This window comes from Muscardinus avellanarius (assembly GCF_963383645.1).
Source record: "Muscardinus avellanarius genome assembly, chromosome: 10".
In the NCBI taxonomy this organism is placed as follows: domain Eukaryota; kingdom Metazoa; phylum Chordata; class Mammalia; order Rodentia; family Gliridae; genus Muscardinus; species Muscardinus avellanarius.
Window position 1 is genome coordinate 56,845,381 of NC_137796.1, and position 25,121 is coordinate 56,870,501.

The 25,121-nt window shown below is 51.8% G+C and overlaps 2 protein-coding genes across 2 annotated transcripts; one reads left to right on the plus strand and one right to left on the minus strand.

The window, feature by feature from the left end:
* Positions 1 to 14,026: 14,026 nt before the first annotated feature.
* BLOC1S3 (biogenesis of lysosomal organelles complex 1 subunit 3) lies at positions 14,027 to 14,629 on the minus strand (the record flags this gene model as incomplete). The annotated part of the gene is made up of 1 exon (XM_080703207.1): positions 14,027 to 14,629. One exon carries the CDS (start codon positions 14,627 to 14,629, stop codon positions 14,027 to 14,029), a length of 603 nt encoding a protein of 200 aa, XP_080559333.1.
* Positions 14,630 to 15,651: 1,022 nt separating this feature from the next.
* On the plus strand, positions 15,652 to 24,478 carry TRAPPC6A (trafficking protein particle complex subunit 6A; the record flags this gene model as incomplete). The annotated part of the gene is made up of 6 exons (XM_080704418.1): positions 15,652 to 15,735; positions 22,635 to 22,702; positions 22,819 to 22,936; positions 23,452 to 23,535; positions 23,686 to 23,779; positions 24,447 to 24,478. 6 exons carry the CDS (start codon positions 15,652 to 15,654, stop codon positions 24,476 to 24,478), a joined length of 480 nt encoding a protein of 159 aa, XP_080560544.1.
* Positions 24,479 to 25,121: the final 643 nt, after the last annotated feature.

Consider the following 25,121-nt stretch of genomic DNA (forward strand, 5'->3'; position numbering starts at 1 on the left):
AGGCTACACTCCCAGACCTATTTTATATTTTTATTTGGAAACAGGGTCTCCTAAGCCAGAGCGGCTGGCTTCGAACTTGCGCGATCCTCCTGTCTCCGCCTCCCAAGTGTGGGGATTACAAGCGTGGGCCACCACATCCGGCTTATATTTTTAAATTTTGAAACAGGGTCTCACTAAGTTGCAGAGGGCCCCACTAAGTAGCTAGGGCTGTCTGGGTACGTGTGATTCTCCTGTCTCAGCCTCCCAAGTACTGGGATTACAAGATACGCCATCACATGCCCTCTTTTTGAATCACTGATCTCAATTTACCTGCCTAGGAACTCTGATTTGATACTGTCAATAAGGAAGTCGAGCACGGTGGCATCCCAGCTTCTCTGGAGGCTGAGGCAGGAGGATCACCAAGTTCGACACTAACCTGGGCACTTTAGCAAGACACTTTCACAAAAATAAGAATAAAAAGGGCTCAAGGTGGCCGGGAGTGGTGGCTTGTGCTTCTAATTCCATTATTTGGGAGGCTGAGACAGGAGGATTACAGGTTGTTGGCCCCCCTCAAAATTTAGTAATGCCCTCCACAATTTAGAGAGACCCAGTTTCAAAATTATATATATATATGTATATATATATATATATATATATATATATATATATATATATATGACAGGTATGGTGGCACATGCTTGTAATCCTAGTACTTGGGAGGCTGAGGCAGGAGGATTGCAGGTTCAAAGGCAGCCTTGACAATTCAGAACTTAGTGAGACCCTGTTTCCAAATAAATAAAATCAGGGTCGGGCGTGGTGGCGCACGCTTGTAATCCCCGCGCTTGGGAGGCAGAGACAGGAGGATCGCGCAGGTTCGTGCGCGGCTGGCTTAGGAGACCCTGTTTCCAAATAAAAATGTAAAAATAGGTCTGGGAGTGTAGCCCGGAGGTACAAGGGCTTCCAGGAACCCCAGTACCACAAAAAAAAAAAAAAAAAAAAAAAACCAAAAACAAAAAAGAAAAGAAAAGAAAGAAAATCAGGCTGGGGGTTTATCTTAGAGATAGAATGCCTCTGGGTTAAATCCCTAGTGCCAATAAATAAATATTGGACCGGGGGCGTAGTTTGAAGGCTGAATGCCCCTGGATTCACTCCCTAGTAAGAATAAATAAATAAATAAATAAATAAATAAATAAATAAATAAAGGCTGGGAGTAGCTCAGAGGTTGAATGCCCCTTGGTTCAAATCCAGCACCAGAAAAAGGGGAGCTGGTGGTGTAACTCAGTGATAGAACGCCTCTACGTTTGATTCCCAGCACTAAAAAAAAAAAAAGCTTTGTCAATACACACAAGTCATGCACACAATTTTTTTCTTTCTTTGTGGTACTGGGGCTTGAATCCAGCGGCATTCTCTACCTCCAAGCTACATTCCCCAGCCCTAATTTTAGTTTTTGTTTTGAAGCAGGGTCTTGCTAGGTTGATGAGAGTCTCACTAAATTGCCGACTGAGGACCCCCCTGTCTCCGCTTCTAGAGTACTGGGATCACAGGCCTTTGCCACCACACCCAGCTACGGAGGACAGTTTGGTGGGTTTGTGTGTGTGTGTGTGGGTCTGGGGATGGAACCCAGGGGCATTTGACCTCCAAGCCACACCCTCCCCTATTTTTTATTCTTTGTTTTGAAACAGGGTCTCACTGAGTTGCAGAGGGCCTCACTAAGTAGCTGACTGAGGCTGTCTGCGAACCGCGATCCGCCAGTTTCAGCCTCCCGAATGCTGGGATTACAAGCGTGCCACCACGCCCGGCTCAGTGTGTGTGTGTGTGTGTGTGTGTGTGTGTGTGTGTGTGTGTGTGTGTGTGTTTGAAGTACTGGGGATAGAACCCAGGGGCATTCTACCACCAATCTACACCCCCAGCCCTATTTTTTATTCTTTATTCTGAAACCGGGTCTCACTGAGTTGCAGAGGGCCTCACTAAGTGGCTGAGGCTGTCCGCCAACCGCGATCCTCCAGTCTCAGCCTCCCAAATGCTGGGATTACAAGCGTGCGCCACCATGCCGGGCTGGGAGGGCAGTTCTTGAGGGAATGAAACTGTTGTGTAAAACAAGAGTCTGATGACAGGACAGTACTGTGGTGTATGCTTGTAAATCCAGTGCCTGAGGAGGCCACCAGGCGGCGCTGATCTACAATCTTTTTTTACCCATTTGTTTTGTTTTGTTATGCTGGAGACTGAACCCAAGCCCACTCTACCTCCAAGCTACAACTTCAGCCTGTTTTTTATTTTTATTTATTTTTTTCTTTTTACAGCAAAGGGGATGGAAACCAGGGGCGTTCTACCTCCGAGCTACACCCCCAGCCCTGCTTTTTTAATTTTTTTATTTTTTGAAACAGGGTCCTACTGAGTTGTGAAGGGCCCCGCTAAATTGCTGAGGCTGTCCATGAACTGCGATCCTCCAGTCTCTGCCTTCAGAATCTTGGGATTACAAGCGTGTGCCACCACGCCAGGCTAACTTCAGCCTCTTTTACTTTATTTTGACACAAGTTCTTGCTAAATGGCTGAGGGTGTCACTAAATTGCCCAAGTCGGCCTCAAACATGTGATCCTCCTGTCTCAATCTCCCAAGTACTGGGATTACAGGTGTGTGCCACCATGCCTGGCTTGAATTTGCCTTATATTCTTTTTTTTTTTGTGTGTGTGTGTGGCACTGAGGATTGAACCCAGGAGCATTCTATCTCCAAGCTATACCTCCAGCCCTGTTTTGTTTTTGTTTTTGTTTTTGTTTTTGTTTTGTGGCACTAGGGGTGGAACCTAGAGGTTTTCTACCTCCGGGCTATACTCTCAGACCTATTTTATATTTTATTTGAAAACAGGGTCTCACTAAGTTGCTGAGAGCCTCACTAAGTAGCTGAATCTGGCTTCGAACCTGTGTGATCCTCCTGTCTCAGCCTCCCAAGTGCGGGGATTACAAGTGTGCGCCACCACGCCCGGCTTTTTTTTTCTTTTCTTTATTTTATTTTATTATGTGTGTGGGGGGTTACTTGGGACTGAACACAGGGGAATTCTCCCTCCAAGCTATACTCCCAGCCCTATTTTTTTTTTTTTTTTTTTTTTGGTACTGGGGTTCCTGGAAGCCCTTCTACCTCCGGGCTACACTCCCAGACCTATTTTATATTTTTATTTGGAAACAGGGTCTCTTAAGCCAGCGAGGCTGGCTTTGAACCTGCGCGATCCTCCTGTCTCTGCTTCCCAAGCGCGGGGATTACAAGTGTGGGCCACCACACCCGGCCCCAGCCTATTATTATTCTTTATTTTGAAACAGGGTCTCACTGAGTTAAAAGGGCCTTACTAAGTACTGAGGCTGTCCACAAATGTCCATCCTCCTATCACAGCCTCCCAAACGCTGGGATTAAAAAGGAACATGCCAGCACTCCAGGCTCCCCCAGCTCTATTTTTTTTTTTTTTAATTTGAAAACAGGAGCCAGGCTGGGCGTGGTGGCGCACGCTTGTAATCCCAGCGCTTGGGAGGCTGAGACAGGAGGATCGCACAGGTTCGAAGCCAGCCTCAGCTACTTAGTGAGGCTCTCAGCAACTTAGTGAGACCCTGTTTCCAAATAAAATATTAAAAAATAGGTCTGAGAGTATAGCTGGAAGGTAGAAAGCTCCTGGATTTCAACCCTAGTACCACAAAACAAACAAACAAAAATAAATAAAGAAATAAAGAAAAGAGAACACAGGAGCCGGGTGTAGTGGCACATGCTTGTAATCCCAGCATTCAGGGAGGCTGAGACTGAAGGATCAAAGTTCAAAGACAGCCTCAACTACTTAGTGAGGCCCTCCATAACTTAGTGAGACTCTTTCAAAAAAAAAATAGGGCCCGGGCTATAGCTTGGAGGTCAAATGCTATGGGTTCCATCCTCAGACGCGCAAAAAAAAAAAAAAAAAAAAAAAATTGAAAGCAGATTCTCACTAAATTGTAGAGGGCCTCACTAAGAAGTTGAGGCTGGCCTTGAATCTGTGATCCTCCTGTCTCAGCCTCCCAAGTACTGGGATTACAAGTGTATGCCACCATGCCCAGCTACATTTGTCTTTTAAATCGCCTGAAAATATGCCAGGTCAGAGGCTGGGCATGTCTGCTCATGCTTGTAATCCCAGCATTCAGGAGGCAGAGATCAGAGAGGATCATGGTTCACGGACAGCATCAGCTACTTAGTGAGGCCCATTGCAACTCAGTGAGACCTTGTTTCAAAAATAAAGAATAAAAATTTAGGGCTGGGGGTGTGTCACTCAGAGGCAGAATGACCCTAGGTTCCATCCCTAGTACTGCAAAAATAAGTATGTAAGTAAATAAATAAATAAGCCAGGTCAGTTGGGCGTGGTGGCGCACGCTTGTAATCTCAGCATTTCGGAGAGACTGGAGGATTCCGGTTCGCGGACAGCCTCAGTTACTTAGTGAGGTCCTTTGCAACTCAGTGAGACCCTGTTTCAAAATAAAGAATAAAAAATTGGGCAGGGGACCGGGCGTGGTGGCGCACGCTTGTAATCCCCGCACTTGGGAGGTGGAGACAGGAGGATCGCGCAGGTTCGAAGCCAGCCGCGCTGGCATAAGAGACCCTGTTTCAAAAATATAAAATAGGTCTGGGAGTGTAGCCTGGAGGTAGAAGGGCTTCCAGGAACCCCAGTACCACAAAAAAAAAAAAAAAAAAAAAAAAATAGGGCAGGGAGTGTAGCTCAAAGTAGAATGCCCCTGGGTTCCATCCCCAGCACTAAAAAAAAAAAAAAAGCCAGGTCATGGTGTAACAGCTGATGATTCACACATGCATAGACCCCTAATTGCTTTCTAACTTCTGATCACCTTTCTATGCCTCAGCTCCATCCTTGGGGAGGCGAATTTGAACCGTCCTCTCCTGTCTCCATACACAGCAGCTTGTGAATAAATGCTTGCAAAACCTGTAGCTTCTGAGATTGGCACACAGTGCAGCGGGCCAAACGGGCCTGGTTAAATAACAAGCCCACACCCATTCATTTCTGTATTGTCCACGGCTGCCTTCCCTCCATAGCACCTGGATGAGTCTCAGTCGAGACCATATTGTTTGCAAGTCTAAAATATTAACATCACCGGGCGTGGTGGTGCACGCTTGTAATCCCCGCGCTTAGGAGGCTGAGACAGGAGGATCGCACAGGTTCCAAGCCAGCCTCAGCTACTTAGTGAGGCTCTCAGCAACTTAGTGAGACCCTGTTCCCAAATAAAATATAAAATAGGTCTGGGAGTATACCCCGGAGGTAGAAAGCCCCTGGGTTCCACCCCCAGTACCACCAAAAATAAAAAATAAAAAATTATATATATATATATATATATATATATATATATATATATATATTACCATCCAGCCAGATGTGGTGACACACACCTGTAATCCCAGTACTTGGGAGGCTGCGACAAGAGGATAGGTTTGAGGACAGCCTCAGCAACTTAGCAAAACCCTCAGCAACTTAGTGAGATCCTGTTTCAAAATAAAAAAGAGCTGGGCATGGTGGCTCATGCTTGTAATCCCCACGCTTGGGAGGCTGAGACAGGAGGATCACACAGGTTCAAAGCCAGCCTCAGCTACTTAGTGAGGCTCTCAGCAACTTAGTGAGACCCTGTTTCCAAATAAAGTATAAAAATAGGTCTGGGAGTGTAGCCCGGAGGTAGAAAGCCTCTGGGTTCCACCCCCCAGTAGCTGGGCATGGTGGCACATGCTTGTAATCCCCGCACTTGGGAGGCTAAGACAAGAGGATGGCGCAGGTTCGAAGCCAGCCTCAGCTGGTTTAAGAGACCCTGTTTCCAAATAAAAATATAAAATAGGTTTGGGGACAGAGGTAGAATGTCCCTGGGTTCCATCAACAATTCCAAGAAAGAAAGAAAGAAAGAAAGAAAGAAAGAAAGAAAGAAAGAAAGAAAGAAAGAAAGAAAGAAAAGTTGAGCTGAGCCGGGCGTGGTGGTGCACGCTTGTAATCCCAGCATTTGGGAGGCTGAGACAGGAGGATCCTGGTTCACGGACAGCCTCAGCTACTTAGTGAGGCCCTCTGCAACTCAGTGAGACCGTGTTTCAAAATAAAGAATAAAAAAGTAGGGCTGGGGATATAGCTCAGAGATAGAATGCCCCTGGGTTTCATCCCCAGTACCAAAAAAAAGAGAGAGCGCGTGCTGAGCATGATGGCTCACTCCTGTAATCCCAGTTCTTGGGAGGCTGAGACAGGAGGATTACAGGTTCACAGCCAGTCTCAGAAACTTAGTGAGACCTTGTTTTAAAATAAAATAGGGCTGGGTGTGTAGCTCGGAGGTAGAATGACCCTGGGTTCCAACTCCAGATGTATAAAGCTATCTGGTTCATAACAGTTTTTCAAACACCTCTAGTCTTTTTTTTTTTTTTTTTTTTTTTTTTGGCAGAACTGGGGGTTGAACCCGGTGAATTCTACCTCTGAGCTATACTTTCTGCCCTATTGTGTATTGTTTGTTTGTTTGTTTGTTGTGGTGCTGGGGATTGAACTCAGGGGATTCTATCTTTAAGCTACAACCCCAGCCTGATTTTTTATTCATTTATGTTTTATTTTTTTTGTACTGGGGATTGAACCCAGGGGCATTTCTCTGAGCTATAACCCCAGTCCGAATTTTTTTTTTTTTTTTTTGTGTGTGTGTGTGTGTGTGTGCTGGGGATGGAACCCAAGGGCATTCTACCTCTGAGCTACAGCCCCAGCCCTATTTTTTATTCTGAAACAGGCTCTTAGTAAATTGCGGAAGGCCTCTCTAAGTAGCTGAGGCTGGCCGCGAACCAGGATCCTCTTGTCACAGACTCCCAAGAAACGGGATTACAAACGTGTACCACCACGCCCAGCTTTATTCTTTATTTTGAAACAGGGACTCACTAAGTTGCAGATGGCCTCACGAACTAGCTTAGTCTAGAGAGGAACTCAGGATCCTCCTATCTCAGCTGCCCAAGTACAGGGATTACAATTGTTTGTTTGTTTTGTTTTTTTGTTTTTGTTTTTGCAGGTCTGGGGATGGAACCCAGGGGCATTTGACCTCCAAGCTATACCCCTGCCCTATTTTTTCTTTCTTTCTTTCTTTCTTTCTTTCTTTCTTTCTTTCTTTCTTTCTCTCTTTCTTTCCTTTCTTTTTTGGTGGTACTGGGGGTGGAACCCAGAGGCTTTCTAAATATTTTATATTTTATTTGGCAACAGGGTCTCACTAAGTTGCTGAGAGCCTACGTAAGTAGCTGAGGCTGGCTTCAAACCCGTGCGATCCTCCTGTCTCAGCCTCCCAAGCGCAGGGATTACAAGCGTGCGCCACCACGCCCGGCTTATTCTTTATTTTGAAACAGGGTCTCACTAAGTAGCTGAGGCTGTCTGTGACCCGCGATCCTCCCGTCTCAGCCTCCCAAATGCTGGGATTACAAGCGTGTGCCACCACGCCTGGCTCCAGGATTACAATTGTGCGCCACTAAGTCTAGCTTATTTGTCCTATTCTATACATAGATCCTAGAAAGTTCCTTTCAGACACACAACATCAGGTCATACTGCTTCTCCTCTAGAACACTTAGGCGGATGGACTTTTAGTCCACTCAGAATAAGTCTGAGAGCCCCATGGTCAGTCTCCAAGTTCTTTATGCTGTGACCCTCTGCGACACCTGGACCTCAGCGTAGCTGTGTTCCCCACTCTAAACATATCTAAACCTTAGTACCTGCTGACTATACCTGGAAAACCCCAAGCACCGTCTCTTATCTTTGCATATCCTGTTCCTCTGCCAGGAGCGCTGGTCCCTGTGTCTCCTCAAGCGCGCGCCTCGGCTCCCAATCAGTCTCCTTGTTCTGATGGCATCTCTTCAGAGAGCCGCCCTGACACAGACAGGGCCCCTCTTCAGGCTCCACCCAGGATCCCTCCTTCCCCACAGAGCACACCACCGGCCTCCGTTTCCATCTCTGCACTCTCTCCCATACCAGAATGTAGGTTCCAATAGAGCGGGGACTTTGCCTGTCTTAATTCCTGCACTATTCATAAATAGTCCACAAATAGTGACATTATCACCGAGAGTCCGTCTCTTCCTCCTGAGCCTTGAGTGGCCCTGGCGACTGGCTACTGACCCAGGGGTCACAGCAGACATGAAACTGTGCCGTTCCTCAATGGAGGTCACCACGGGCCAGGAGATGGGTGCCTTGGCACAGGCCACCCCTCCCAGTGACGGGCGAGGCTGAGGCCGGATGATCTCCAGACTGAGGCAGCCTGGGCAGCTCGGTGAGACCTTGTCTCAAAAATTAGAAAGCCGGGCGTGGTGGCGCACGCTCGTAATCCCCGCGCTTGGGAGGCGGAGACAGGAGGATCGCGCTGGTTCGAAGCCAGCCACGCTGGTTCACTAGACCTTGTTTCCAAATAAAAAATAGAAAAGTAGGTCTGGGAGTGTAGCCCGGAGGTAGAAGGGCTTCCAGGAACCCTAGTACCACGAAAAAAATTTAAAAAAATATATATATATATATGTATTAGACATCGGCCGGGCGTGGTAGCACATGCTTGTAATCCCAGCATTCGGGAGGCTGAGACCGGAGGATCGCGGTGTGCCAACAGTCTCAGCTACTTAGTGAGGCTCTCCTAACTTAGTGAGACCCTGTTTCAAAATAAAGAATCAAAAATAGGGCAGAGGGTGTTGCTTGGAGATTGAATGTCCCTGGGTTCCATCTCCAGACCTGCAAAAAAAAAAAAAAAAGAAAAAAAGAAAAGAAAAAAAAGAAGAGAAAATAAAAGAAAAACAAAAACAAAAGACTGTGGCTCTGACGGACGATACAGTGAGGTAATTGAGGGGCACCTGGGCAGGTTTGGTGAAATCGGCTTGGAAGACTTCATTTGTGAAACTGCCTTCTGGGGGCAGCACTTCCAGATCTCTTGGTTCCTACGCCCTTTCCCGCCCTCCATGGGCTTGTCGTGCTACCAAGAAAAGAGTAGACTCCCTCAAGGAGATGGGCTCACCTGGCTATTGAGGGGTCATCAATCAGCTCATCCACCAGCTGAACTAAACCAGAATATCCCAAACACAGCGCATTGGAAGCCTGTGTTTTTGCTTTACGGAATTCCTACCAAGTATCTCCAGAGAAGACTTTTTTCTGCCTTCAGAAACTGAAAGCAGTGGGCATGGCGGCACACACTTGCAATCCCAGCATTTGGGAGGCTGAACAGGAGGATCACAGGTTCCCAGACAGCCTCAGCTACTTAGTGAGGCCCTTTGCGACTCAGTGAGACCATGTTTCAAAATAAAGAATAAAGCCGGGCGTGGTGGCGCACGCTTGTAATCCCCGCGCTTGGGAGGCGGAGACAGGAGGATCGCGCAGGTTCGAAGCCAGCCGTGCTGACTTAAGAGACCCTGTTTCCAATAAAAATATAAAAAATAGGTCTGGGAGTGTAGCCCGGAGGTAGAAGGGCTTCCAGGAACCCCAGTACCACACACACACACACACACACACACACACACACAAGAATAAAAAATAGGGCTGGGGGTGTAGCTCAGAGTTATAATGCCCCTGGGTTCCATCCCCAGTACCACATACACACACACACACAAAAAAAATAATTAAAATAAATTAAAAAAGAAAGAAACTGGAAGGAAAGTGATAGGGAAAAGAGACAATGGGCTGTGGTCATGGCAGACACTGCTCATCACAGCCCAGTTCCAAGGAAAGGCGCCCTGCCGTCCACGGGGACTGCGGTTGCCTCTGAAGTCAGCGTAGGCCATGGAGGAAGGAATTTGCTCCTTGGATCTTCTGTCTTGGGTCTTGATGCTGGGAACTGAATGACCCAACTGTGAACCAGGAGTCCTAGGACTCTTCCAGCAGTGGGCCATCTGGGGGTTCCCAGGGTCTTGTTTTTTTTTTGGGGGGGGCACTGGGGATGGAACCCAGGGGCATTCTACCTCCAAGCTACACCCCCAGGCCTATTTTTTATTCTTTATTTTGAAACAGGGTCTCACTGAGTTGAGAAGGGCCTCTCTATTTAGCCGAGGCTATGTGCAACCTCAATCCTCCCGTCTCCGCCTCCCAAATGCTGGGATTACAAGTGTATGCCACCACGCCCGGCCTTTTATTCTTTTTTTTTTTTTTTTTTTTTTTTTTGTGTGTGTGTGTGTGTGTGTTACTGGGGTGGAACCCAGGTGATTTTCTACCTCTGGGCTACTCTCCCAGACCTATTTTATACTTTATTTGGAAACAGGGTCTCACTAAGTTGCTGAGAGCCTCACTAAGTAGCTGAGGCTGCCTTCGAACCTGTGCGATCCTCCTGTCTCAGCCTCCCAAGCGGGGGGATTACAAGCGTGTGCCACCACGCCCGGCTTATTCTTTATTTTGAAACAGGGTCTCAGTAGGTTGCAGAAGTCCTCACAGGTTGCTGACCCTGTGATCCTCCTGTCTCAGTTTCCCAAATATTAGGATTACAAGCGTGCCCACCATGCACACTTTATGTTTTATTTTGAAACAGGATCTTGTTAGGTTACTGAGAGTATCGCTAAGTAGCAGAGGCTGACCGCGAGCCTGTGGTCCTCCTGTCTTAGCTTCCCAAGTAAGGGGATAACAAGCGTGCGCCACCACGCCCGGCTCCCAGCCTTTTATTGTTTTTATTTTGAGACAGGGCTCTGCTACGTTGTCCAGGCTAGCCTTAAACTTGCAGTCCTCCTGCTTCATCTTCCAGAGATGCTCTCGTTTACTGGTGCGTACTCTGACAGCCAATCCCCAAACCACAGAATCTTTGAGCATAACAGAATAGTGCTTTCAGCCACTAAATTTTGGGTCATTTATTTCAAAGCCATAGGAATCAGAGCAGGGTGTCGTGGTGCACGCTTGTAATGCTGGCATTCGGGAGGCTGAGACCGGAGGATACCAGTTGGAGGACAGCCTCAGCTACTTAGCGAGGCTGTCTGCAACTCAGTGAGACCGTTTCAAAATAAAGAATAAAAACTAGGGCTGGTGGTGTAGCTCGGAGTTACAATGCCTCCGGGTTCCATCCGCAGTACCGCAAAAAAAAAAAAAAAAAAAAAAAAAAAAGGAATCAGAAGAGGGCACCAGGGCACCTCTGCCTCCCTGGGGATTTCTCAGCCTATTGTGTTTTTCTTCAGGTCCAAGCTTTCTTCCACCATCTCTCCAAAGTTAAATCCGAGGAGAGGATCCCATGACCCATGCTTGTTCACCATTCCATCCTCTGGGGGGCTTTGCAGGTTTAAATTGTGAGCTGAAGCCCAGCTCCTCTTCACCCGCAAGGCCTTGCTAAGCTGCAGAGAGTCTCGGGCTCTGTGTTGCTGAGGCTGGCCTCCAACCTGTGTCTCAGCCTCCCAAGTACTGGGATCGCAGGTGTGCGCCACCACGCCCGGCTCCCCATCACTCTTGATCTGCAGGTTCTTACAAGCTATGGGGTGTTTTACCTCTGAGCTACACCCCAGCCCTATCTTATGTTTTATCTTGAAACGGGGTCTCCTTTGGTTGCTGAGTCTTGCTACGTTGCTGAGGCGGGGCAGTATGTTAAAGGGCTGCTCTCCAGCCTATGGTGCTATTGGGAGGTGGTGGAATCTTTAGGACATGGGTTCTAGTGAAAGGCAGTGGGTCATTACAGGGTGTTGTTCCCTTGGAGACCCTGGGGCTGGGCCCCCTTTTCTTCCTTTAAGTTGCCATTAAGTGAGCAGTTTCCTTCCCCATGCTCCCTGCTCCCCCCCCCCCCAAAAAAAAAGTACTGTACGGCCACAGGTGCAGTTAGCAGGGCATAGACTAAACCTCTGAAACCATGAGCCCAAATAAACCTCTCCTCAGTGTAAGTTGATTGTCTCAAGCCATTTTGTGACAGCGACAAAAAACTGATAGGTCATGCTCCCCCCTCTTTTGTGATACTAGGGATTGAACCTAGTATCACAAAAGTCATGCCCCTTTCTGACTCCAGGCTTTTGCTCGTGCTGTCCTGCCTGGGACTCTTCCCCAGCCCACTCCTGTTTCCCTTACGGCCACCTCCAGGGCTCGGCTCAGACTTGCCACTTCCTCAGGGAACCAAGTGATACCCCCCCCACCCAACAAACACACATTAGGTTCTGGAGAGCCAGGCACATCCTCAGCACTTCCTGATACCTCTTTTTTTGGTACTGGGGATTGAACCCAGAGGCATTCTACCCCTGAGCTATACCTCCAGCCCTTTTTTATTTTGAAACAGGATCTCACTAAGTTGCTGAAGCTCTCCTTGAACCTGTGATCCTCCTGTCTCAGCCTCCCATATTAGGATTACATGGCTCTCCTGTGACTGTGTGTGTGTGTGGTACTGGGGATGGAACCCAGGGCCTTCTACCTCCAGGCTACACTACCAGATCTACCTCCAAGCTGGGGTGCAGCGTCACTAAGTAGCTGAGGCTGTCCGCAAACCACGATCCTCCTGTCTCAGCCTCCCAAGTACTAGGATTACAAGTGTGTGCCACCACTCCTGGCCTATTTTTTTAATTTTGTTTGGAAACAGGGTCTCACTAAGAGACCCTTAGTGAGGCTGAGAGCCTCACTAAGTAGCTGAGGCTGGCTTCAAACCCGCACGATCCTCCTGTCTCAGCTTCCCAAGTACTGGGATTACAAGTGTGCACCACCACGCCAGGCTTTTTCCTGTTACTTCTTTAGGGCTCTAAATCTTTTTGTACCATAAATAGGACCCCTACAACTATTTATAGAATATTTTATTAATGTCAGTCTCCCCCCTCCCAAACTGTGGACTCTCTGTGGACAGGGACTGGCTATCATCTCCGAGCACAGGACAGGTATCCCAAAAATGTATGTTGAATTAATTTAATACAAGCAAATGCAGAACCAGAGTAAAAACCCAACCATAACTTCACCTTCCACAGGCCAGGCCTGGGAGGGGAGAAAAGAGGACATGGGCACTTCAGGAAATGTCTGGATTTTAAATGAGTCCACCACAGGCAGTTCTTCCCTGCCTCTCCACCCTGGGGGCTCAATTATCAGCTCTGGGCTTGGCTAAGGGGGGTGGTGACAGTGGGAGGGGGAGTAAGTGTGACCCGGGTTGAGAGCTGGAGCTGCTGGGACTAAAAGAGGAAGCAGGTAAGAAGGTGAAGAAAGCAGCTGCTACCCGCTAGCCCCAGAGCTGGGTCAGAAATCTCAGTCTTTATCCTCCAGAAACCAACATGGCGCCCACCTGGCAGGTTCTTATCTACAAAGTGGTGTCCTATCACACCAAGAGCACCAAGGTGGGCTGAACTGGACCCATTTGAAAAGTGTCACTTCCACTTCGGGCCTGGAGTGTCAGGAATGGGCACCGTCTTGGTCTAGGGAGTTACCTGGTCCAGAAGAGAGGTCACACTGGCCCCAGGAGACTGGAGGAGAGTGAGTCCCTGGGTCCACAGGGGGGTATCATTAGCAAATGGGAATGACAGAAGGGCCGAAATGGGGGCTTAGGAAGGAAACGATAGGAGATCCCTGGAGCCCAGGGCCAGGTAAGTAGTGTAAGATAGGAAAATCAAGGGGAAGCATAAACTATCCTATGGCTACTGGTGGACTTAAGGAAGCTAGACCAGGCTGAAGGGGTGGGGCTAAGCCCAAGGAGGAGGAGCCAAGAGACGTAGCCCAAGCACTAGAACCGAGATGGGAGGAACGCAAAGTTTGTGGAGAAAAAAGGACCCAACCTAGGGCTGAAAATTCCCTAAGCTGTGTGAGGCCTGGAGGCATAGCCAGGAGAGAGGGGGAAGACCCAGGGCCTGGGGGGTCCCGGGGGCAGAAACCAGACTCAGAGCACTAGGCAAGGTGGGCAGAGCTGGGTGGAAACAGACTAAGGAGCAGCTATTTATCAGGGGCTGGAGCCAAGCCCTCCTGCAGGTGCAGAAAAGTAGGAAGCAGGCCCAGTAGTAGGGCCGGGCCCTGGGGAGAGCACTATCCAGGAGGCCGGGTTAGCCCTGGGGTGACAGCAAGATGGGCGAGAGGAGTTGGGATACAAGGACCAGGCCAGATCCCAGAGGTGGCAAGGCCTGCGCCCCAAGAGGCAATTAGGTGGGCAAGTAGGGTGTCGGCTAGGCCCGAGGTCCTGGGTCTTGCTCTGGCTCAGTCGCCGGCACGCCGCGGATGTCGGGCAGCAGGTGGCAGCCAGCCACGATGTCCAGGCGCTCAGCCAGGGCGCAGAGGTCCCCTCGAGCCAGGCGCACGCTGTGGGCCGCCGCCAATCCCGCCGCCTGGGCGGCTGCCAGCCTCCCGGCCAGGGCGGCCACATCGCGGCCCGCACGGCGGTACACGCCGCTCACGGCTGCCGCCACGTCGTGGTCCAGCCTCGCCTGGCTCTCCGCCAGCCGGAGCTGCAGCAGCGAGCGCGTGGGGGCGGGTGCCGGGACCTCCTCGGCCCCCCAGGCCTCCTCGGCGGCCGACTCCCGCTGCACCACGAGCGGAGGCAAGTCCCTCGGTGCGGCCGTGGGCTCCGGCTCCGGCTCCGAGTCGGTCTCCGCGGCCTCCCCGGCCACTCGCAGCCCGGTGGGACGGCCGCGCGTCGGGCCCGAAGGACCCAGGTACAACTCTTCCTCCGACGAGGACCCAGAGAGGTCCGAGTCCGTCTCCGCCGCCTCCCCGGGGACCACCGTCGCCGGCCTTCTTGGCGGTCTCCGCCGACGACCCTGGGACGCCATGGCGCGGGGCTGGGGGCGAAGAGCGAAGGGACGGCCCGCGGGGCCTGGAAGGGCCGGCCCAGATCCCCAGGCCCTCCACCGACTCTCCAAGCGACTTGGGGCCAACTGTTCTCCCAGTCTGAGCCTCAGCTTCCTCTTCTGTAAACTGGGTAAATATGGGGGCCACTGGACCCCAGCCTCTTCAGTGTACACATGGGGAAACTGAGGCCGAGGTCCCAGAGTCCCAAACCAAGTTCTTTCCGAATTCACTTTCTAGCCGAGGCCACACCCTCCAGGCCGGTCTCAGACGCGGGGACACTGCGGGCTCAAGAGCCGCTCAAGGTCCAGTGCCAGTTACAGAGAGGGCGGCCGTCGAGGGACTCGGGTGGGTGCGCTCACGGGAGATCGGGCGGTGGCGCAGTCACCGAGAGCCATACCCAGTCACCGAAGCCTCCGAGCCGCGGGACCCGCTACCGGGCGGAAGTGAGGCGTCTGCGTCGCGAGAAGGGGAGGCTACCGTCTCAGCCAATAGGAGAGCGGGAGGGGCGGGCGTTCCGCGGTCAAGAAGCGAGGGCCCGCTCTCTACCAATCAGGAAGCAAGTTCTCAGCACCGGCTTCGCGGGCGTGAGCGGGCAACAGAATCACGTGATGAAGGCGCGACCAATGGAGAGGCGGTTCGAAAGACGCTTCCGTGTGGTGCTTCCAGGAAAATCTGTAGTGAACAAATAGGGGTTTCTTAAAAAATGAGAATATCACATGTAATCAGGGCTTCGGCCAATGGAATGCTCTAGGATCCGGAAACAGAAAAGGGGTCGAGGTAAGGGCAGAAGATGTGGTCACGTGTGGCCAGTTGGAGGCTGAGTAGGACGTGCCCTGGTCTCCCGGGCTCGCGCGCTCTGCGTCACCGGCAGGGGGCAGGGCTAGTGTGAAGCACCAATGGGAGCGAGGACGGGCGGGCTCACGCTGCGGGGGGAGGGGCTCGCTTGGCCTGGCCAATGAGAGCAGGAGCCGCTCGCTCTTCCTCAGGCGAGCGAGGCTGGCACATGGCGGATGCGGTGCTGTTCGAGTTTCTGCACACCGAGATGGTGGCGGAGCTGTGGGCCCCCGACCCCGACCCGGGCCCGGGGGTGAGCACCGCGTCCCGGAGGTGGGGGAGGCGCGGGCAGCAATGGAAAGACGGTATGGAGGCCTCGGGTGTGCGGAGGAAACTTCTTCCGGCGGATTCGAACCCTTGGGTCCGCCCCGCCCCACTGGTGACCTCGGGCGCTGGCGTGGCGAGGTTGGGTCGCACAGTGCCTTCCTCTCGTGTTATTGCTGAAACTGAGCGAGATGACTCGGGGTAAAGCACTTAGATCAAGGCCTGGCACACACAGTAAGCGGTTAGTAATTACAATAATTGTTACTTGGCACGGACTGAGGACACGCCTCCGCCACTCTCTACGTGTGCGACACAATGACTTAATCGTGTGTGCCTCGGTGTCCTCCTTTGCAGAATGGGCATGCTAGCAGTAACTTTCAAAGTAGGAGGTACGTTTATCTACTCGGCAAACATCGATGTGTTGTAGCCCAGGCACTCGACAGCAGATCCTCATGAAACTTAGGTTTTAGTAGAGTCAAACAAATAAAACAGGCAGCCGGGCGCGGTGGCGCACACTTGGAATCCCAGTATTTAGAAGGTTGAAGCAGAAGCCGGATGTGATGAAACACGCCTATAACCCCAGTACTTGGGAGGCTGAGAAAGGAGGATGGCAGGTTGCCTGCCAGCGTTAGTATGTAGTGAGACTCTTATCAACTTAGCAAGACTCCGTTTCAAAATAAAAATAAAATAGGGCTGGCGGTGTAGTTCCGAGGTAGAATGCCCCTGGGTTCAATCCCCAATGCCAAAAAGAAAAAAAAAAAAAGAGAGAAAAAAGAAAAGAAAAAGAAGGCTGAGACAGAAGGATCGGAAGTTTGAGGCCAGTCTCAGCAATTTATTTTATTATTTTGTGTGTGGTACTAGGATTTGAACCCAGGGGCATTCTACTTCTGAGCTACCCCCCCCCCCCCCCCCCCCCCCCCGCCCTATTCTATTTTTATTTTGAAACAAGGTCTCAATGGTTTGCTAAGAGTCAGTCTTGCTTTTGCTGAGGCTGTCCTCAAATCTGTGATCCTCCTCTCTCAGCCTGGGATTACAAGAGTATACCACCACACCTGGCTTTCAGGCTCAGCAATTTAATGGAAATTTGTTTCAAAATGAACAATAAAAGTCCAGCATGGTGGCTCATGCTTGTAATCCCAGCATTTGGGAGGCTGAGATGAAGAGGATCACGGTTTACTGACAGCCTCAGCTACTTAGTGAGGCCCTCCCCAACTCAATGAGACCCTGTTTCAAAAAATAAAGAATAAAAAATAGGGTAGGGGGTGTAGCTCGGAGGTCAAATGCCTGGGTTCCATCCCAGACCCTCAAAAAAAAAATTTTTTTTTTTAAAGGCTGGGAGCATATACCTGTAATCCTGGTATTTGGGAGGTTGAGACAGGAAGATTGCAGGTTCAAAGCCAGTCTCAGCAACTCAGTGAGGCTTATATCAACTTAGTGAGACCCTGTTTCCTAATAAAAAAAATAAAATAGGTCTTTGGTTATAGCTCAGAGGTAGAATGCCCCTGGGTCCAATCTCCAGCACTATTAAAAAAAAAAAAAAAATTGAAGCCAGGCATGGTGGTGCACACTTGTAATCCCAGCATTTGGGAGGCTGAGACCGGAGGATCGCAGTTTGTGGACAGCCTCAGCTACTTAGTGAGGCCCTCTGCAACTCAGTGAGACCCTGTTTTAAAATGAAGAATAAAAAGTTGTGCAGAGGGTGTAGCTCGGAGGCCAAATACCTCTGGGTTCCATCCCCAGACCCGCAAAAAAAAAAAAAAAAAAAAAAGTGAAGTGAATTAAAAAGATAAAACCTGGCAGGGGAATGTGCTTTAGCTGATAGGTTGGGCAGGATGGTCACAGTTTCTGAACACCCATTCTTTCTGCCTTTCAAACCAGAAACCCAGCTGGGTGTGGTGGCGTATGCTTGTAATCTCAGCATTTGGGAGGCTGAGACAGGAAGATCACAGTTTGCAGACAACCTCTGCAACTAGTGAGACCCTGTTTCAAAATAAAGAATAAAAAATAGGGCAGGGGATGTAGCTCGGAGGACAAATGCCCCTGGGTTTCATCCCCAAACTCAGAAAAAAAAAAAAAGATAGAAGCCAGGCGTGGTGGAGCACGTTTGTAATCCCAGCATTCCGGAGGCTGAGACAGGAAGATGCGATTCGCGGACAGCCTCAGCTACTTAGTGAGGCCCTTTGCTACTCAGTGAGACTCTGTTTCAAACTAAGAGAATAGCCGGGCATGGTGGTTGCACGCTTGTAATCCCCGCGCTTGGGAGGCTGAGACAGGAGCATCGCACAGGTTCGAAGCCAGCCTCAGCTACTTAGTGAGGCTCTCAGCAACTTAGTGAGACCCTGTTTCCAAATAAAATATAAAATAGGTCTGGGAGTATAGCCCGGAGGTAGAAAGCCTCTGGGTTCCACCCCCAGTACCACCAAAAAAAAAAAAAAAAAGAGAGAGAGAGAGAGAGAATAAAAAATAGGGCCAGGGGTATAATAGCTCAGAGGTAGAATGCTCCTGAGTTACACCCCCAATACCACAAAAGAGAGGGAAAAAAAATAGAGCTGGGGTTGTAGCTTAGAGGTAGAATGCCCTTGGGTTCAGGTTCAATCCCCAGTACCGAAAAAAAAAAAAAAAAAAAATTGCCCAGCTGGCCTGTGATCCTCTCGTCTCAGCCTCTCAAGTACTGGGATCATAGGGGTGGGCCACCAAGTCTGCCACCTGTATCCATCCCCTCTTACCCGTTTCTCCTGTCATATCATCACTTAGTGTAAATAGCCCTTCTTCAGGGAAGCCTTCCTAAGCTCCCAGGCAAGTTTGGGTCTCCTTTATATATCCCCTCCTCACTCTCCCCAGTGGCGCCTGCACACAGCTGTATCTGAGTTGTGCCTCTCTGTGACCCACAACCATTCCCTGTGCCAGACATGTGCCCTGCATGGGCTGGGACCAGGGCGGTGTCAGTACCAGTGTGCACCTGGTACACAGTGAGTCCTCAGTGTGTGCTGTCACAGACCTAAATACAGATCTGGTGCTGTGGAGGGTGGCACGGGGAGTGCGCCGAGGTCATTAAGTGTTGTCACCATTATTGCGCCCGCCACGTACAGTGTCAGTGTTCCCACGTGCTGTCCTGGATGACTCACTCTTTTTTATTTTTTTATTTTTTTTTTTGTGGGTCTGAGGATGGAACCCAGGGGCATTCGACCTCCAAGTTACACCCCACCCCCTGCCCTTTTTGTTTTCTTTTTAGGTCTGGGGGCGGAACCCAGGGGCATTCGACCTCCGAGCTACACCCCCTGCCCTATTTTTTTATTCTTTATTTTGAAACAGGGTCTCACTGAGTTACAGAGGGCCTCACTAAGTAGCTGAGGCTGTCCGCGAACCGCGATCCTCCGGTCTCAGCCTACCGAATGGTGGGATTAAAAGCGTGCGCCACCATGCCCGTTTTTTTTTTTCCTTTATTTTTGAAACAGGTTCTCACTAAGTTGCGGAGGGCCACACTAAATAGCTGAGGCTGTCCGCGAACTGCAGTCCTCCTGTCTCAGCCTCCTGAATGCTGGGATTACAAGATTAAAAGCAAGTGTCACCATGCCCAGCTTTTTTTTTTTTTTTTTTTTTTTGTAGTGTTTAGTATTGAATCCAGAGGCTTTCTACCCCAAGAGAAATGCTTTGAGTTTCACCCCTAGCCCTAATTTTTTTTTTTAAACAGGTCTCACTACACTGCTGAGGTTGTCCTCAACCTGCCATCCTCCTTTCCAGGTGGAACCCCGCTTGGGCTGCACTCTTTTTTTTTTTTTTTTTTTTGGTACTGAGGATACCCAGGGGCATTTTACCTCCGAGCTACACCCCAGCCCTATTTTTTATTCTTTATTTTGAAACAGGGTCTCACTGAGTTACAAAGTACCTCATTAAATAGCTGAGGCTGGCCACAAACCCGGATCCTCCTGTCTCAGCTTCCCAAATGCTGGGATTACAAGCATGTGCCACTATGCCTGGCCCCAGCCCTATTTTCCTATTTTGTATTATTTGTTTGAAAACAGGGTCTCACTAAGTTGTAGAGGGCCTTACTAAGTAGCTGAGGCTGGCCGTGAACTTGTGATCTTCCCGTCTCAGCCTCTCTAGGACTCAAATTACAAGCCTGTGCCACCACACCCGGCCGGGCTGCACACTGTGTGTGTGTGTGTGTGTGTGTGTGTGTGTGTGTGTGTGTATGTGTGTGTTACTGGGGATGGAACCCAGGGGCATTCTACCTTTGAACTACAGCCCTAGTTTTTATTCTTTATTTTGAAACGGGGTCTGACTTGCAAAGGGCCTCACTAAGGCTGTCCTCGAACCACGATCCTCCTGTCTCAGCCTCCCAAATGCTGGGTTTACAAGCGTGCGCCACCACGCCTGGCTTTAGGCGGCACACTCTTGATTGCACTTGGTCCTGACTGTCCAGAGGTCAGGCAGTCCCCCCTGTTCTGTAGGTGAGGAGGCCCAGGCTGCAGGGAACCTTGCTTTTGGGTGGAGTTGGGCGTGGAGCCAGGCCTCCCTCTCCTATGCTGTAACTTCCCCTCCCTGTATGTCCAGCGTGTGTGCGTCCCCGACACGCTCTGGAAGGGTTTTAATGGCTTTCTCTGGTCAGACCAGTGTGGGAAACAGCTTTGCACACCACAGTTGTCAGCAGTTGAGCTTGCCTGGGACTTCCGGCATGGCTCCTTGCCTGGCTGCCACTGGAATTCGATGTAGGGGTCCTGCACCAGAGATTCCCATGCGCGTGCACACACACACACACACACACACACACACACACACACACACAGAGTCAGGGGCGATACCCCATCAGGTAAGTGGCGGTGTGGAGCTAAGTCCAGGCTCCAGCCGGAAGCCTGTCACTGTCGCCCAGGGGAGGAGGCCTGGCTGCCAGGTGGCCATGCAGAAGGGCACCTTCCTTTAAAATGTGAGCGGCCGAGCTGGGCGCATGCTTGTAATCTCAGTGCATGAGAGGCTGAGACCGGACGATCGCAGTTCACAGACAGCCTCAGCTACTTAGTGAGGCCCTCTGTAACTTAGCGAGAGCCTGTTTCAAAATAAAGAATAAAAAATAGGGCAGGGGGTGTAGTTCGGAGGTAGAATGCCCCTGAGTTCCATCCCTAGACCTGCAAAAAATAGGGCTGGGGAGCCGAGGGTGGTGGCGCACGCTTGTAATCCCTGCGCTTGGAGGGCTGAGACAGGAGGATCATGCCAGCCTCAGCTGGCTTAAGAGACCCTGTTTCCAAATAAAATATAAAATAGGTCTGGGAGTGTAGCCCGGAGGTAGAAGGCCCCTGGGTTCCATCCCCAGGAACAAAAAGGAAAAAAAAAAAATAGGGTTGGGGATATAGCTTGGAGGTAGAATGCCCCTGAGTTCCACTCCCAGTACCGCAAATAAATAAATAAATGAATAATAAATAAATAATGTGGGCAGCCTCTGTCGCCCTCTCATCCCTAGCCTTTGCCCCCTCCCTGATGCCAGGGCAGCTGTGGGCATCCTGTCCCTCAAAGCTTGGCACCCACCTTCTGGGGTTTCACAGCTGTGAGGCTGAGGAACCTTTGGCAGCTTCTCCATAATACTTTGGATCCCATTTCCGGGTATGAAGTTCAACCGGCCCTGTGGGGTCGTTAAAATCAAATGAGGGAGTCGGGCGCAGTGGCACACGCTTGTAATTAAAGCAACTAGAGAGGCTGAGGCGCGAGGATCACTTGAGCCTAGGAGTTCAAGGCCAGCCTGGGCAACATAGCAAGACACCATCTCAAAAAAATAGACATAAGCCCGGCGTGGTGGCGCACGCTTGTAATCCCCGCGCTTGGGAGGCGGAGACAGGAGGATCGCGCAGGTTCGAAGCCAGCCGTGCTGGCGTAAGAGACCCGGTTTCCAAATAAAGTATAAAAATAGGTCTGGGAGTGTAGCCCTAAGGTAGAAGGGTTTCCAGGAACCCCAGTACCACCAAAAAAAAAAAAAAGACATAAAAGGCTTCTCCAGCTGTGCCCTTTGGCAGGCCCCCTTCCTGTACCTTGGCTGTGTCTTCTCACCCCCCTTCTCCCACAGGGTCCCCCTTGGATACACCCAGCACTAGCCAGCCGCCAGCTTGCCCTCCCGGAGTCCAGATGCAGGTCTCCCTCCCTCCCCAACTCCGCCTGCTCTCCAGGGATCTTGCTGGTCTTTTATGGCCTGGTGGTTTTTTGTTTTTTTTTTTTTTTTTTTTTTTTTTTTTTGCGGGTCTGGGGATGGAACACAGGGACATTTGCCCTCCAAAGCTACACCCCCTGCCCTATTTTTTAATTCTTTATTTTGAAACAGGGTCTCGCTAAGTTGCAGAAGGCCTCACTAAGTAGCTGAGGCTGTCCAAAAACTGAGATCCTCCAGTCTCAGCCTCCTGAATGCTGGGATTACAAGCGTGCGCCACCACGCCCAGCTTGGCCCGATGGTCTTAGGTGCTTTCCCTGTCACCCTCTGGGGGCCCAGCCGGGCTCTGGCTGCAGGAGTCCAGGATCATGCCACCTGAGGGCCTTCCCAGTGCCCATCTGCAGGTGTTGTGAGGACTCCCGCAGGCAGTGTATGGCAGGTGTTGTCAGTGAAGCGGGAACAGCTTGGGAAGATCCCCAAGGCTCCTGGAGGAGGACAGCCTGGTCCTGAGACCCAAGGGGACTCGTGAGGTCTGTAAATTGGGAAGACATAGGCAAAGGGGAAGGGCCAGCCAGCCTCCCTCTGAAGGCTGCCACCTACCCTGGCCAGGTGGGCAGGAAGCCCCCACCCAACTCCTGTCTCCCCGCCCCTGGGCTGAGGCACACCGCTTTGGGCGTCTGCTGGCACCTGCCACCTGTAGACAGCTCCTGCTGGGAGGTAGCCAAGGTGCCCTGAACCTCTCTCCCCTGGTCTTCTAGGGACAGAAGATGCGCCTGTCCGTCCTGGAGGGGATAGGCTTCCGTGTGGGCCAGGCCCTGGGTGAGAGGTGAGAGCGGCCCTCAGCCTTCCTGCCGAGGCCGGGAGGATGGGGAGGACCACACACCAACCTACTCCCTCACCGTAGGCCCCTGGCCTGGCCCCTGTGTCCCTCCACCCTGCCAGGCTGCCCCGGGAGACACTGGCCTTCAGGGAGGAGCTGGATGTGCTCAAGTTCCTATGCAAAGACCTGTGGGTGGCCACTTTTCAAAAGCAGATGGACAGCCTCCGCGCCAATCACCAGGTGAGCACCAACCCATGGAGGAAGGCTGGGCTGGCCTTGGGGGGCTGGGAGGCGGGCACCTGGGTTTCCCATTTGCAACCGCCCCTTCTCTGGGCCCCTGATCCTCTGAGGGAAGCCAGGGCTGCTGTGGGTGGGGCGTCTTCCAGAACTTCCACCAGCCTCTGGGATCCAGCCCCAGAGCAGGTGGAAACCTCCAGTGGCTGGCAGCATCTGGCCTCAGCATGACACTGCTTGTCTAATGCTGGTCCCCATTCCCATTGAACCACCATGCTGTGCTCCCCCTGTCCCCCAGCGGCCACACTGGGTCCCCAGTGACTCCCAGCAGCCCCAGGAAGCAGGGCTCCTTCCTCAGGGAGTCAGGCAGCCAGAGGGGCAGGCAGATGTTCCCTGGTGGGTGGAGCTCTGAAGTACAGGGGGCCCTGGCCACAGAGGGTTTGAGGGTGGGGTCCTGGCGCCCCCTCCCCACGCTGTCATTGTGCGGGCCCAGCCCCCACTGGCCTCTCCTCTGCTCCCAGGGGACCTATGTCTTGCAGGACAACAGCTTCCCCCTCCTGGTGCCGATGGCCTCAGGCCCGCAGTATCTGGAGGAAGCCCCCAAGGTATGGGGGTGCAGCTCGGACTCCACCTGTCACCTCCCCTTTCACCTAGCCCAGCCCAGGCGAGACCTCTTTGCAGGCCCAGGGGTCCTGAAGCCCAGCACCTGGGCGCTGGCCTCGCCTGCTCCCACAACTCTGTGTCCCCCACCCTAGTTCCTGGCCTTCACCTGCGGCCTTCTGTGCGGCGCCCTCCGTACCCTGGGCTTCCAGAGCCTGGTCACCGCCTCCGTGACAGCGCTGCCAGCCTGTGAGTCTGGGGGTGTGCTCATCCCTCGTGTGGTGAGGTCTGGGGAGGTGAGCCCAGGCTGCCAAGCCCCATCTGACAGAGGTGGGATTCGGGGCCCAGAGAGCCGAAGCAGGCTATGACCTGCTCAGGCCACCCCCTTCCCAGCTGCGCTGCACCCCATTGTGACCCCTCCCACAGACGTCCCAGCCTACTACAGGGGTGTCCCGGGCCCCACGAGAACCATCAGGTAATCTTGAACATGTTCTTCCCAACAGAGGACCCAGGGGGACAGGCACACATCCCCTCAGGTGCTTCTGAGGAGCTGAACCCTGTCCTTCCTGAGGGCGACCTACCCCGAGCCTGCAGCCAGGCCCCTCCCCACCCGCTGCCCCACTTCTTGCCCCTCTTCCCGTCCCCCAGGTCACTTGTGGGGGCCCAAGTGGGCAGGGCCTGGGTAGCACGAGCCACAGAAGCCTGTGCTGGGCCTCCCTGTCCCCATCACCCAGGCTCCCTGGGATGTGGGCCAGGTGGGCGGGAGCATTGTCCCTCTGACCCACTCACCTGTCTAGTGATGCTGGCGTAGGCCATCCAGGCTGGCAGCCGGGGCGAGAGTCAGCAGAGGCTGGTGGCGGCCTTTCTGCCTCTTGCCAGACCCCAGCCTCCAGCTAAAGTGGCCCTTCTTTTCCAGGTAAGTTCCAGGTGGTGATCCAGAAGTCCTGAGGACCCAGGCCACCCTCTGCCTAGCTACACTGCAACCCTTCAGGAGACAACTCCAGGCTTGGCCCAGGACCCTGGGCTGCTGCCTTTGGGGGATCTGGGTACTGGTGCCAGCATCCCAGGCTCTGAGGGTTGCACCTGCCCAAGAGGGAACAGCTGGCTAGACGTGGTGGGGCACACTTGTAATCTCAGCTTCAGGAGGCTGAGACAGGAGGATCGTGGTTCGTGGACAGCCTCAGCTACTTAGTGAGGCCCTTTGCAACTCAGTGAGACCCTGTTTCAAAATAAAGAATAAAATATAGGGCTGGGGATGTAACTCGAAGGTAGAATGTCCCTGGGTTTCATCCCAATACTGAAGGAAAAAAAAAAAAGGAACAGCTGGATGTGGTGGCCCACGCCTGTCATCCCAGCTACTCAGGAGGCTGAGGCAGGAGGGTCACAAGTTGAAGGCCGGCCTGAGCAACCTAGCAAGATAAAAAGGGCTGGGGTGTAGCTCAGTGGTAGAGCACCCCTGGGTTTATCCAGTACCCCCAAAATAGAGAAAGAAAAAGAAGAGGGCAGGGGGAGGGCATCAAAGGGAAGTGGGGTCTCTGGAGGCAGGCAGGCCGGCCTGCCCTGTTGGGACTTCCCTGGAGGAACACAGATG